The sequence below is a fragment of the Micromys minutus genome (assembly GCF_963924665.1).
Source record: "Micromys minutus genome assembly, chromosome: 1".
NCBI classification, from domain to species: Eukaryota; Metazoa; Chordata; class Mammalia; order Rodentia; family Muridae; genus Micromys; species Micromys minutus.
This window is the reverse complement of record NC_137969.1, coordinates 177702354-177717144: the sequence shown is the minus strand read 5'-3', so window position 1 is coordinate 177717144 and position 14791 is coordinate 177702354. Positions and strand designations below refer to the sequence as shown.

General features: G+C 40.1%; 2 protein-coding genes and 1 pseudogene across 5 annotated transcripts in view; 2 read left to right on the top strand and 1 right to left on the bottom strand.

Annotated features, from left to right (window-relative positions):
• The window catches only part of COG5 (component of oligomeric golgi complex 5), a 301631-nt gene extending 287931 nt beyond the window's left edge, over positions 1-13700 (bottom strand). Inside the window, exons 1-2 of the mRNA XM_080915234.1 lie at positions 13605-13700; positions 734-873 (exon numbers count right to left, since the gene is read on the bottom strand). Of these exons, the coding sequence (XP_080771360.1) occupies positions 734-873; positions 13605-13698 (234 nt within the window). The 5' untranslated portion in view covers positions 13699-13700. The remainder of the gene's footprint in view (positions 1-733; positions 874-13604) is intronic.
• Positions 1-14791, top strand: part of LOC308419540 (actin, cytoplasmic 2-like) — a 1056985-nt pseudogene that overhangs the window by 584525 nt on the left and 457669 nt on the right. The window lies entirely within an intron of this gene.
• DUS4L (dihydrouridine synthase 4 like) overlaps positions 13765-14791 on the top strand; it is a 60070-nt gene continuing 59043 nt past the window's right edge. For 2 of the 3 annotated variants that reach the window (XM_080915330.1, XM_080915327.1), the window contains exon 1: positions 13765-13900. The gene's annotated coding sequence lies outside the window, so the exon portion shown is untranslated. Of the gene's footprint in view, positions 13905-14791 lie in introns of all 3 variants that reach the window. The other variant, XM_080915328.1, reaches the window with a different exon arrangement.

Here is a 14791-nt window from a genome sequence, read left to right as displayed (position 1 = left end):
CCTCCCTCCCCCTCCCCCTCCCTTCCCCCTCCTCCCCTCTGCCTTTCTCTGTCTCTACTACCCTCTCTCAACTCCCCTTCCCATGTCCTGAATAAACGCTATACTATACTTTAAAAAAATGCAATATAGAAGTATATTGAGACCTGGGATAAAGCTCAATTGGTAGGGTGCTTCCCTGGCATGTGAAGGCCCTGGGTTCAATCCCCAAGGTTACAAAACAAACAAGCCAATAAAGCAGATCATAGAATAATCCTACAAAAGTCATCCATTTCAAAAGGAGAGACTTTTAAGTTTATCTACTGCCTTGTCTTCTTAGTCACTTAAAGGAAAATATTTTTTGAAGACTCAAAGAAGAAAGTGATAAGCAAGACAATTATAACAGCACACTTAAGGTTGGCCCCATTTCCTAATGCTTATATGTGCTCCACCTACCACAACATCTACCCTCCTGTAATTTCAGCAAATATTATCATTATCAAAGATGTCCATTTTTTTCCAGAAAACATTCAGGTAATAAACAGAAAAAATAAATGATTCCATAAAGGATTCCAATTTGCTTTTGACTAATAAAAAGTAGCTTACAGGAAACTTGCAAAAGATGTAATTAAGAGATGCTGGTAAGTTATGCATTTGTTCATGGAAATAAGCATTTGATTTTAACAAGGATGAGATGACAAAAAGACACTGTCACCTTCAGCAGAACAATCTCTGTGACCCAGAAGACTGAAGTTACCTGTAGGTGTAGTTCTTTATCCAGCTGACTGATTCCTTGGGCAAGCTTTGCCAGCTGCTCAGCAATTACAGCTTGATGAATAGATTGGGAAGTGTAAGATTTTACATCAAAGTCTTCATTTAAAAATTCACTGTAACAGTCTAGGAAAATAATAAAGGAAAACTTATCAACTCTGTGTTATACCAGTTATCAAGCAACAGATTAATTATAATCATAGTTAGCATCTTTTGAGCCCTTCTATGCACTAGGAAATGTAGATGCTTCCTAGAATAATGAGAATGAACTGGAGCAGGTTGCAGAACAGAAGTGATAATACTCACGAGAGTGCACTATGCTCCAGGTGCTGATATAATCCTAGTGCTGAGTCCTTCAATCCCCATAGTCCTGATGTGTGGGAAATCATTTTTCCCATGTCATGGGTACAGATCAGGCACGCAATGTTACTATCTAGGATTCTAATACAGATAGTACAGCCGCTGTGTCCAGGCTCTGAACCACTCTTCTATGTTTGTTGAGTTTTCTTTTGTATTACCTTTGATTTGAGTTTGGTTTGCTTGGGTTTGGTTTGAGTTGGGTTTAGGGTAAAGGTTGGGTTGGGCTTGGGCTTGGGTTGGGCAAGTTTGGGTTTTTCCAGACAGGATTTCTCTGTATAGCCCCGGCTGTCCTGGAATTCAAGACCAGGATGACCTTGAACTCAAAAGATCCACTTGCCTCTGCCTCCTGAGTACTGGGTTTAAAGCATACATCAGCACTGCAGGATTTGCTGTGCTACCAAATGCTTACTTTTAAAGAGAATCACAAGGAAGGAAAACACTGAATAAAAGACTAAAATCACAACTATCAAATCTAACCTTATTTCCAAGAAAATGAGATTATTGCTTTGAACAATGCTTAAGAAGGACTGACTACTGATAACATGTATTGCTTCAGATATCTCTAGATCAGTGCACAAACGCTGATAGATTTTATAACAGGAATCTAAATTTTAATCTAATTTTTATTTAAATGTAAATCTAAATTTTGAATAGAAATAGGCAAACACTAACTTATAGGTAGTATTGAAATTCAAGACTTAAAGGTAAAATAGATACAAAAGATGTATTCAAATGTAATGAAAAAAATCATGTGTCTTTTCTTATATACATATATATATATATATACATATATATATATATATATATATGGAATCCATAAACCCTTGAATAAAATGATGAGGAAGATGAAATGATACACAGAACCTGCTTAAAGCAGAAGCTATACACTACTAACTTTGTACTGACCTAGCCTACACTCATTACAATGCACACTCCACCAAGGGAAGTTTGCTTTATTTTGTTTAATCTAGTGTTTTATTGGATCTTCTCTGTATTTGCATTTCAAATGTTATTCCCATCCCCCTCCCCTCCACTTGCTTCAATGCCACCTCTCTAGAGCCTAAACAAGGCCAGAAAATGGTAGGTACTCAATATTCATCAAATGAATTAATCTGTCATCTAAAAGTATCATGGTGCTAAGAGCAAAAAAGTCTTAACTATTCTCACATTCAAACTATACTTAAACTAAAGTAATAAAATATTACTAGAATGGCCCTAATTCAGAAAATTACATTTTCTTCCAATTTGCCAAGTTTTTCTCAGAATTAAGAATCCTTCAGAAAATTTAAGTCGCTTCACACAGGTTTACCAACAGCAAATGTCAAAATGACATACTTTGACAAGGGTAATAATAAGTCTAGTAAAAAAGGACAACAAAACATATGCATTAGGCAGAAAATGTAAAAAAAGAGACAGGTGACGTTTCAAAGGAAGGCCAGAGGGCAGGTTGGTAAGACAAGCAAAATATACAACATGCATGCTACTTGTCCTTCTAAAGCCAAACAGAGCAGTTTGTGCTCTCCAATGATGATTCTAAGTCCTTAAGTCCCTAAAAAGGATTCTGTCATACATCATTATGCTTGAGTTAGTATCCACTATCTCTTAACAGCCAGCTGTGACAGTTTCAGGAACTCTTGAAGCCAGATAGTTTGTAAGTACAGGTGCCTTTCAACCACCAAATACACAACAAATACTAACAAAACCAGGCATTTTCTTATTTTCCAAGAAAGCTGGTTTACCAACACATCCATGGGGAAAACTCTGAGAAGCCAGAAAAACACAGCACTGTGCTAACGGCCCAAGAGACATAATGAAGGTCCAAGTACGGCATTGTCACATAATGATGGCAAGTAACATATTTGGCCAATATCTGAGCATGATAATGAGTAGGATTTGATAAGCTGATAAGGTAGAATAAACCAAAGAAAAATCGCAAGTTTTATAGTTAATAGACTATTCTTTATCTGATATAAGGAATTCAGTTTTACATTCAGCTGGATGCCTGAGGCTTTAAGTATACAAAAATGAGAAACAAAGCCCTGCCTCCAAGAGCCTGACACAAAGCACTCATTTAACAAACTACCAACCTTAAGTAGCAACACAATCAGAAGAAAGACTCAAGAATATAAGAAACTTACTTTGTTTAATGTTTTCATAGATTGTGTACTACTTGTTTATATGTTGTTCACTATCAAGACAGAAATTCCAGTGCCTGGCTAAAAATATAGTTTTACAATTCAGAAGAGAAGGATGAATTTGTCTTAGTTTGTTTTCTGTTGAAATAAAAAAGTGATGCTTATAGAAGAAAGAAGTTTATTTTAGTTTACAGGTTATAGTCCTTTATTAGGAAACAAAGGTACTGCGAGATCTAAAGTTATGTTTTATGTCTTAATTATGGTGCCTAAGAGATTCAAAAAACATAAATGCCTCTAACCTGTAAGCTCTCTGCCCAAGGACAGAGACTTCCCGAGAAGCTTCTTGGAGACTGCTGTTCATGTAAGACAACAAGCCTTATGTCTTAACTCTCCTAAACATGTTTGTTTGACTCAACTACACAACATGTACTTGATCACGTGTAGACAGAAGATACATAGGCAGGAAATATGTCCACCTGTATGCTTGCCCCTGATTAGATGTAGGTATGTGTCCAGGAAGTACATCAAGACATATGGTTTGCCCCTGATTGTACCTGGTGGAAAACGTTGTATTATGAGTTTGCCTTTATAAGCCTCTGCAAAATATGACTCATTGCCATTTTCTGGGAGCCCCAAAATAGGTCTGACCAGAGTCCTTCATCCTAGTCAGTATTTAATTAAAGCTTGCTTTACTTGGAAAATTATGGATTTTAGTTTTTTCTCTTCATGATTCTCAGGTTTAACAGCAGAAACTCAAAACAAGAACCTCAGGGCATGAACTAAAGCAGAAGCCATGGAGGAACATTTACTAATTACATGCTACTGCTGGCTTTATCAGCTACCTTTCTTATTTAATGCTCACCACTCAGAGTGGGCGGGACCCTCCTGCATCAACCAGCAATTAAGAAAATGCCCCACGACCCAGAGACAAGATACTCAGCAGCCTACCTGGCACATGAACCCCCCACCATGGGAGCTTCTACCATGTGCAAGTATGTGGTGAAGAGATGGAGGAGAAAGAATGGGAACAGTTTGAGTACTCTGGAGAGAGGCAGAACTGGAAACACGAAGGAGGTGAGGCACAGCCTGATGTGAACAAGCCTATGCTGCCACCTAAGAACATGGTGAAGTCTCAGTCTGTGCTGCTGCTAAGGGCCATGTCTAAGTTTGTGGCCATACAACAGCAAGGGTCTGTGTCAATGTCCATGGCCATGTTACCCCTAAAGGCCAGATAGACGTTCCTGGTCTGGGCTGCTGCCTGGGACCACATTGATGTTCAAGGGTTGAGCAGAACTGGCCCACACTCTCATTGGCTGCAGCACTTAGTAGGGTGAACCCCACACCTCACCTAGGCAGCACAACAAAGCTAGCTTTGGTAAGCAGTGAGAGAAAAGCTGGCCCCACTCCTGAGTGAACTAGCCTAGGCAATGCTATAGAGCTGGCTCTGCTGGTGTGGGTACTGAGGAACTGGCAGGCTGACCAACTCAACTACCATTCCAGGCCCAGATCCAAGGTGTTGAGTTGGCCCACACCAACATCTATGAACTGCTAGAGCTTATGAAGGGGCCAGTCTGCTGGATCTTCATGACACAGGGCAACAACAGGATATCCAAGAGGAGTCCTGGTTAGAATCCAGAATAGAGTATGCAGCAGAAGAGGCCTCAACCCAGACCGATGACTATCTGCAAGTGAAGAAGTGGACAAAGGGGTATCCTGTGGAACATACTGCAACTTCCACAGCAAGACTTTTTTCTTTTGGGGAGGAGATTCTAAGGGTTGGGGGGCAGACACAAAGGAACATGGAAATGAGCAGTGCATGATGTGAAATTCACCAAGAATCAACAAAAAGTTTAAAAGAAAAAAAAAAAAAAAAGAAAATGCCCCGGCAGTGAGCACCCAGAGCACAGACAGTGCTTGGAGACAGTGCTTGTGGCAAAAGTTCCCTTCCTGCCCACAGCTGGAGACTATCAGGATCCACCCAGAAAGGCTGTGCTCCCAGACCAGACGCCCAGGCACCCTGCCACTTGGGCCAGCAGATAATCTGGGGCACAGGCCTGGGGAGGCTGTGGTGTGAGCACCCAGAACACAGACAGTGCTTGGAGGCAGTGCTTGTGGCAAAAGTTCTTTCTTTGCCTGCACACAGTAAGGGAGTATCCAGATCTGCCTGCCCAGAAAGGCTTTGCTGGCAGACCTGACCCCAAGGAGCTCTTCCACCAAGACCAGCAGGTAACCTGGGGTACAGAGCTAGTGAGGTTGTGCAGTGAGTACCCAGGGCACAGAGAGCACTTGGAGGCGGTGCCCAGGGCTATGTCAGAGAGAATCATGATCTGCCTGGGGAAGGCGGTTCTGAAATATCAGCTCCACGGGCACTTTTACACCTGGACCAGAGGTGAACCTGACACAAAGGCCAAGGAAGGGCACACTGTGAGTTCTCAGTGAGCAGAGAGTGCTGTACTTGCTGGAAAAGAATCCATTTTGGCCTGGAGAAAAAACCAGATCCCAACCACTAGTATTCAGGACCAGTGGACAAAGGGCCGAGCTCCCAGAGCAACCTCACAAGAGCTCCCCAACTTGGGCCCAAAAAGACAACTGAGTACCTGCCACCAAAACTCACTGCTCACCGACAAAAAGCTGAACACTCAAAAGCAATTTTCTTCCAGAGCCCATAGGCCCTCAGATCCACAGGAGAAACAGGTGCCAGTCACTGACAACAAGACCACATATAACCACAGACAACAAGGTGGCAAGAGGAAAGCGAAAGAACTTAAGCAATGGAAACTAAGACAACCTGGTAACATCAGAACCCAGCTCTCCCACCACGGCAAGCAGTGGATTGCCAAACACTTCAGAAAAAGAAGACTCAGATGTGAAATCATACCTCAAGATGATGACAGAGATCTTCGAGAAGAGCGTGAATAATTCCCTTAAACAAGTATGGGAGGACAACCATAAACAAATAGAAGCTTTTAAAGAGGAAACATGAAAATCACTCAAAGAACTCAAAGAATTATAAGAAAATACAACCAACGAGATGAAGGAATTGAAAATGGAAATAGAAACAATAAAGAAAACACAAAAAGAGACAACCTGGGAGATGGAAAACCAAAAAAGAAATCAGGAGTCACAGATGCTAGCACCTCCAACAGACTACAACACATGGGAGAGAAAAACTCAGGGGCTGAAGACAACATTGAAAACATGGACAAAACATTCAGAGAAGATGCAAAAACCAAAAGGCTCCTAAGCCAAAATGTCCAGGAGATCCAGGACACAATGAGTAGACCAAACTTAAGGATAATAGGAATAGAAGAGGGCAAGGAATATCAACTAAGAGGCACAGTAAATATCTTCAACAAAATCGTAGAAGAAAACTTCCCTACCCTCAAGAATGAGATGACCACGAGCATAAAACAAGCCTACAGAACTCTAAATAGACTGGACCAGAAAGGGAAATTCTTCCTGACACATAATAGTCAAAACACCAAGTGCTCAAAACAAAGAAAGAATACTAAAAGCAGTAAGGGAAAAAGGTCATGTAACATATAAAGGCAGACCAATCAGAATTACACCTAACTTCTCAACAGAGACTATGAAAGCTAGAAGATCCTGGACAGACATTGTACAGACCCTAATAGAACACAAATGTCAGCCCAGGTTACTATACCAAGCAAAACTCTCAATCAAATAGATGGAGAGACCAAGATATTCCAGGACAAAACTAAATTTACACAATATCTGACCAAAAATCAAGCCCTATAAAAAATAGTAGATGGAAAACCCAACACAAGGAGAGAAACTACACCCTAGAAAAAGAAAAAAAAAAAAAAAACTAAGCAAGAAATCCAAAAGAAGAAAGACACACAGACATAATTCTACCTCTAACAATAAAAAAAAAAAAAAAGCAGGAAACAGCAACCACTATTTCTTAATATCTGTTAACATAAATGGACTCAATTCCCCAATAAAGAGACTGTCAAACTCAATACATAAATATAATTCAGGATTTTGCTGCATACAGGAAACTCATCTAGGAGACAAAGACAGACACTATCACAGAGTAAATGGTTGGGGGTAAAAACCATCCAAGCAAACGGCCCCAAGAAACAAGCTAGAGTAGCCATTCTAATATCAAATAAAGTAGACTATCAACCAAAAGTTATCAAAAAAGATAAGGAAGGACACTTTTTACTCATTACAGGGGAAAATTATCAGGATGAATTCTCAATCCTTAACATATATGCTCCAAATACAAGAGCACCCATATACATAGAAGAAATCCTACTAAAGCACAAAACATACATTGCACCCCACACAATAATAGTGGGAAACTTCAACACCCCACTCTCATCACTGGACAGATCATGGAAGCAAAAACTGAACAAGGATGCAGTGAAACTAGCAGAGGTTATGAACCAATTGGAATTAATAGACATCTACAGAACATTTTACCCTAAAACAAAAGAATAAACCTTCTCAGCACATTATGGCACCTTCTCGAAAATTGACCATATAGTCGGTCACAAAACAAGACTCAATAGATATAAGAAGATTGAAATACTCCCATGTATCCTACCAGATCACCATGGACGATGGCTGGTCTTTAATAACAATAAAAACAACAAAAAGCCCATATACACATGGAAGCTGAACAACGCTCTACTCAAAATTAGCATGGTCAAAAAAAATAAAGAAATAAATAAATTAATTAAGGATTTTCTAGAATTTAATGAAAATGAAAGCACAACATACCCAAACCTATGGGATGCAATGAAAGTAGTACTAAGATAAAAACTCATAGTTCTGAGTGCCTCCAAAAAGAAACTGGAGAGAGCAAACACTAGCATCCTGACAGCACAGTTGAAAGCTCTAGAACAAAAGGAAGCAGATACACCCAAGAGGAGTAGAGGGAAAAAAATATTCAAATTGAGAGCAGAAATTAACCAAATAGAAACAAAAAGGGCCAAAGAATCAACAAAACCAAGAGCTGGTTCTTTGAAAAAATTAACAAAACTGAAAAACCCTTAGCCAGACTAACTAGAGGACAAAGAGAGAGTATCCAAATTAACAAAATCAGAAATGAAAGTGGAGACATAACAACTGAAACAGGAAATTCAAGAAATCATCAGAGCCTACTATAAAAGCCAATACTCAACAAAACTGCAAAATCTGGAGGAAATGGATAAATTCCTAGACAGATACCAGATACCAAAGTTAAACCAGGACCAGGTAAACCATCTAAATAATCCCATAACACCTACAGAAATAGAAGCAGTCATCAAAAGCCTCCCAACCAAAAAGCCCAAGACCATATGGGTTCAGTGCAAAATTCTATCAGACATCTATTGACTACCTAATACCAATACTCTCCAAACATTTCCACAAAATAGAGTCAGATGGAACACTACCTAACTCATTTTTCAAAGCCACAATAACCCTCATTCCTAAACCACACAAAAACCCTAAAAGGAAAGAGAACTTCAGACCAATCTCCCTTCTGAACATTGATGCAAAAATACTCAACAAAATTCTTACAAACCAAACCCAAGAACACATCAAAACGATCATTTACCATGATCAAGTAGGCTTCATCCCTGGGATGCAAGGATGGCTTAATATAAGGAAATCCATCAATGTAATCCACCATATAAACAAACTATAAGAAAAAAAACCACATGGTCATCTCACTAGATGCTGAGAAAGCATTTGACAAAGTTCAACACCTCTTCATGTTAAAAGTCTTGGAAAGTACAGGAATCCAAGGCCCATATCTAAACATAATAAAAGCAATATACAGCAAACCAATAGCCAACATCAAATTTAATGGAGAGAAACTTGAAGCAATCCCACTAAAATCAGGGACTCGACAAGGCTGCCCAATCTCCTTCTTCCTATTCAACATAGTACTGGAAGTCCTGGCCAGAGCAATTAGACAGCAAAAGGAAATCAAAGGGATACAAACTGGAGAGGAAGAAATAAAAATATCACTATTTGCAGACGACATGATAGTATAAGTAAGTGACACCAAAAATTCCACCAGAGAACTCCTACAGCTGATAAACAAGTTCAGCAAAGTGGCTGGATATAAAATTAACTCAAACAAATCAATAGCCTGACTCTACTCAAAGGACAAACATGCAGAGAAAGAAAGTAGGGAAAAGATACCCTTCACAATAGTCAAAAACAACATGAAATACCTTGATATGACTCTTACTAAGCAAGTGAAGGACCTGTATGACAAGAACTTCAAATCTCTGAGGAAGCAAAATGAAGAAAATTTCAGCTCATAGATTGGAAGGATCAACATTGTAAAAATGGCCATCTGACCAAAAGAAATCTACAGATTCAATGCAATCCCCATCAAAATTGCAACTCAATTCTTCATAGGGTTGGAAAGAGCAATTTGCAACTTCATCTGGAATAACAAAAGACCTAGAATAGTGAAATCCATCCTCAACAGCAAGAAAACATCTGCTGGAATCACCATCCCTGACCTCAAGCTATATTACATGGCAATTGTGTTAAAAACCGCATGGTACTGGTACAGAAATAGGCAGGTTAATCAATGGAACAGAATAAAAGATCCAGAAATGAGCCCTCACACATATGGTCACTTGATTTTTGACAAAGGAGCTGAAAACACTCAATGGAAAAGGACAGCCTCTTCAACAAATGGTGTTGGCTCAACTGGCACTCAGCGTGCAGAAGAATGAAAATAGACCCTTTCTTATCTCCTTGTACAAAGCTCAAGTGCAAGTGGATCAAAGATCTCCACATTAAACCAGGTACACTATTAGAAGAGAAAGTAGGGAAAACCGTAGAACACAGGCACAGAAGAAAATTTCCTGAACAGAATGAACACCAATGGCTTGCTTGTACTCTAAGGCCAAAGATCGAGAAATGGGACTTAATGAGATTGCAAAGTTTCTGTAAGGCTAAGGACACTGTCAAGAAAACAAAATGGCAGCCAACAGATTGGGAAAAGATCTTTACCAACCCCACATCTGATATCCATTATACACAAAGAAATCAAGAAGTTAGATGCCAGAGAATCAAACAATCCTATGGGGAAAAAAATGGGGTACAGAGCTAAACAAAAATTTCTCAGTTGAGGAATATCAAATGGCTGAGAAGCATCTAAGGAAGTGCTTGACATTCCTAGTCATCAGGGAAATGCAAATCAAAACAACCCTGAGATTCCACCTCACACCAGTCAGAATGGCTAAGATCAAAAACTCAGATGACAGCAGATGCTGGCGAGGATGCTGAGAAAGAGGAACACTCCTCCACTGTTGGTGGGGTTGTAAACTGGTACAACCACTCTGGAAATCAGTTGGGCCGTTCCTCAGAAAATTGGACATAGTCCTACCTGAAGACCCAGTTATTTCACTTCTGGACAAATACCCCAGAGATGCTCCAACATACAATAAGGACACATGCACCACAATGTTCATAGCAGCCCTATTTATAATAGCCAGAAGCTGGAAAGAACCCAGATGTCCTTAAGTAGAAAAATGGATACAAAAATTGTGGTATACTTACACAATGGAGTACTACTCAGCTATTAAGAAACAATGACTTTATGAAATTCCTAGGAAAATGGATGTATCTAGAGAATATCATCCTGAGTGAGGTAATCCAGTCACAAAAGAACAAACATAATATGCAGTCACTGATAATTGGACACTAACCCCAGAAAGCTCTGAATGCCCCAGAAACAACTCACAGACTATATGAAGCTCAAGAAAAACAAAGGCCAAAAAGTAAAAAACTCAGTCCTTCTTAGGAAAAAAAAAATAATAATAAATGTATAGCACCCTCTCAGAGTGTGGTACATCTGGACCTTAAATCATTAACAATCCAAGAGCTAAGAATATAGCCTTGTGGCAATTTTTGGTATCAAAAAATCATTATGTTGAATCTATACACACCAAGAAAACTCTGACTGTTTCCATGTTACGTTCTGTTCTACATGTACTTTATGCTTATGGTAAATAGTAAGATTTCAATGTATACTACCAAACCTCTAAAAGAATTAAGTACCAACCAAAATATATTCATATAGTGTTATGCCAAAATGCCTTTAAAAATCTGTACATGTATCTCTTTTTTTAAAATAAAGTTGTAAGAGAAAAAGAAAGAAAGAAGATGCTCCAAGGATAGATAGGCCAGTAAGATGGAAGCAATTCCTAGACTGAGGTTCTCACTTCCCAGCTTACTCTACTTTGTATCAATGACCAAAACAGAGATTAAATGATTTAGAAATAAATTTTAGAATGAAAAACAAAGACAAAAGTAAACAAAAGTAAAAAAGTTCTGACTCAGAACCCAGGAAGGCACCAAAACCTGGGGAGTTGGGTAAAGAAAATACTGAAGAGTGCTTATAGGAAAAAAGACCAGAAAGAATGACTAAATCAAAGAAGTATCTGTTTAAAGGAAGTGCTAACTACAATCTCCCAAAGATGCAACAATAAAAGATGAACATGGCTATCAGATTGGTCCATGGTTGATATTGCAGAATAACTCACATAATTTCTTTCTTTCATGATACTCTTATCAGAGAAAAATCAGAAACTGCACACAAATTTTCCAACTCTGCATCTGTTCACTGAGTCTATCAATACTATCCTTAGGCAAACAGTGAGCTGGTTACTGAACAAAATGCCCACATTTTCAGGTACATTTGGAGAAACTGGAGGACACCTACAGATTTAGGGATTTACATAAATAAGTATATAAATAAATAAATAGGCAGTGGTGGCACAGGTCTTGAATCCCAGCACTTGGAAGGCAGAGGCAGGTAGATCTCTTGAGTTCTAAACCAGCCTAGTCTACAGATTAAGTTCCAGGACAGCCAGAGCTACACAGAGAAACCCTGTCTTGAAAAACAAATGGTGTGGGACTCTTATCATATGACAAATTACTTCAGGAAAAGAGCCAAGCCTTTTCCACGTTTAAACAGAAAGAACCAAAAGTGTTCATCTGATTTACCTCCAAGGGATTACTGAGGACCTCTGCAAAGTGCTTTTAATGTTATAGAATGGGAGTGTTTGGGTTCTAGACAGGAATAAACTCCAGAACACAAAGGAAGGAGATGTCCTTAAGACAAAGAACTTTATTTAATTGTATTAAATTGCAGACTTTATTTAATTGTATTTGAAACCGTAGGAGAAAAAAAGCAAGCAGTTTTAAGTTCAGTTTACCCTCAAAGACTGGACAGCTAAACACACACACACACACACACACACACACACACATATTTCAGGATTTTGAAACTTGGGCTAAATTTAAATTCCAATTAAGACAAAAGATAAGTTGCATCAGGCAGAACCTTTAAGAATCCACCACAACCTAGTTTTGAAAACATCACTTATCTTGAAAAGATATATCTGATAAAAAGATAAGTGATAAAGGCAAAAACAAAAATCAACAGTCAGGGAAACAACCACAATTTAAATTTTAGTTTGATCAACCTGTAGCTGCTGTATGCAAAACACTGCTTTTATGCCTAGCTTAGTAGCCTACTTTGATCCCAGTTGGTAGACAGAGGTGGGTGTATCTGTGAGTTTGAGGCTAGATTGATCTACATAGTGGGCTCCAGAACAGTCAGGGTTAAGTAGAAAGACCCTGTCTCCAAAAGGGGAGGGGGAGGAAGGGGCACAATGCCTCCCAAGCAATTAAGGTGATAAATGCAAACGCTTTTAATAGGAGATAGAACTTGGTGCCCACTAGGGAGAAGATGGGGTGGTTAAGGCCTAAATTTTGTTCTACCTCTCAGATTGAGCATTAATACAACCGAAATTGATTTTCAAGTGTACTATAGTAGTTATAGAAAGGTATATAGTTAACTTATACTTGGGACAATTTCTCTTCAAACTACCAGTAATCCTGACTTCAGTATTCGACCCGTATGGACTCGACACTGTAAGAGGCACCTGCATAGCCCAAGAATTGAACACAGGTATTTCCAACCCTACTTTTTTGCGTTCTCCATCCCTTTTCTTAAGAAGCGGTTTGTCACCTTGGGTGAATTCACACTTCTGGGCAGACAGTACAATCTTTGGTCAGGAACTGGGCAGTGGCGGCGGCTGTCAGCCCAGACCACGTCCTGCAGGGTCCACAAACTACAGAGACGTCCTGGGCGCATCAACTAGAAACCCGGTGTTCCCCCAAGACACCCACGGGTGGAGAGGAACACAGCCCCCGAGAAAAGCTTGGACCAGGACAATCCCGGACGCCAGGGGGCCGGGCGGAGGGGAGTGGCCAAGTCCAGACCAAAAAAACTTTGTGCAAAGCGACCGGTAGGGTTCTCGGACTCTGCGCAAAGCTGAGCGACCCGGCCCCAGCCACCGTCCGACGCCTTACCGTCCTGCAGGAGTTCCTGCAAGGTCGCCGCCACTGCTACAGAACCCGAAGCCCCACGGCCTGCCACGGAAACAGTGCTGTCTCCACCTTCCATGTTGGCAAGTGCCGGGTTGATGACGTCTAGAGATCATCCCGCCCTCCAAGTGACGCAGAATCAAGGCGCCGCCCCATCTGGCCAGCCCAGGGTGACTTTGGAGGCCTAAGTACTACATTCCCTTCGTGCGAGGAAGGAAAAGCTCTCCGCCTGGGCCTTCTCCCATTCCGCTCGGGACGAAGCCACCGCACCGATCTCCAACGCAAGTATTAGGCCTGAGAACGCCGGCCTCCGGCGTGGGGAAGCGGCTCCTGGGAGAGTCACGGCCCTCCTCGCCCAGCACGTGGGAGCTAAGGGCTGCTCAGCCTTACTTATTCCACGCCTTGAGTGGCAAGCCCGGGCAACAGGCGGGAGATGCTGGGGAAGAAATAGTTGTTAAGCCCTGCCCTAAGTACCTGAGAAATAAAACCGATTAAACTTTCGTAACTATTAGGCGAACAGGTCTGGAGCCACCCTGCATTTTGTCTTCATTCCCTTAACATCGCCTCAGATGATTTTTTTTCCTCAAGTATTTGACCTCAGTCACAGTGCAAATAGGATCTGTTGCCAGAGGCAGCATGCCTAGAATTCAGTATTCGTGGTTTACAAAACTACTTTGTTTATAATAATCATCTACGACGGATAACATTATCTGAATTACAAGATAATTTTCTTTCCTTAGCTTTCCTATTTTTTACACAAAGGAGTTAACTTTAGTCTACTTATTAGTATGGAATAAGATTTTTAATGTCCACTTTACATACCAGCACGAATTTTAAAAAAAATTCTACACTCTAAAAGAAATTCTAAGGGTAGAAGTAGAAGCACATTTGACCAAAATATTATGCCTGGTGCTTTGGAGAACTTTAAAACAAAATATTGATACCTTCATCCCATAAGTCCAGAAGGTTATTTTGATCATGGATGTAACTTAAGCATCTTGATTCTTAAAAGCTTCTAGATCATCCTAATTTACTATCAATATTGAAAACTATAGCTTATTCAGAAATTTCATACTGAAGGAGACTGACCACAAGAATTTAGTCTGACCACAAGAATGAGTAAGAACAAATTTATGCTTTAGAAAGTCAGTAATGACACCATTGCCACTCAA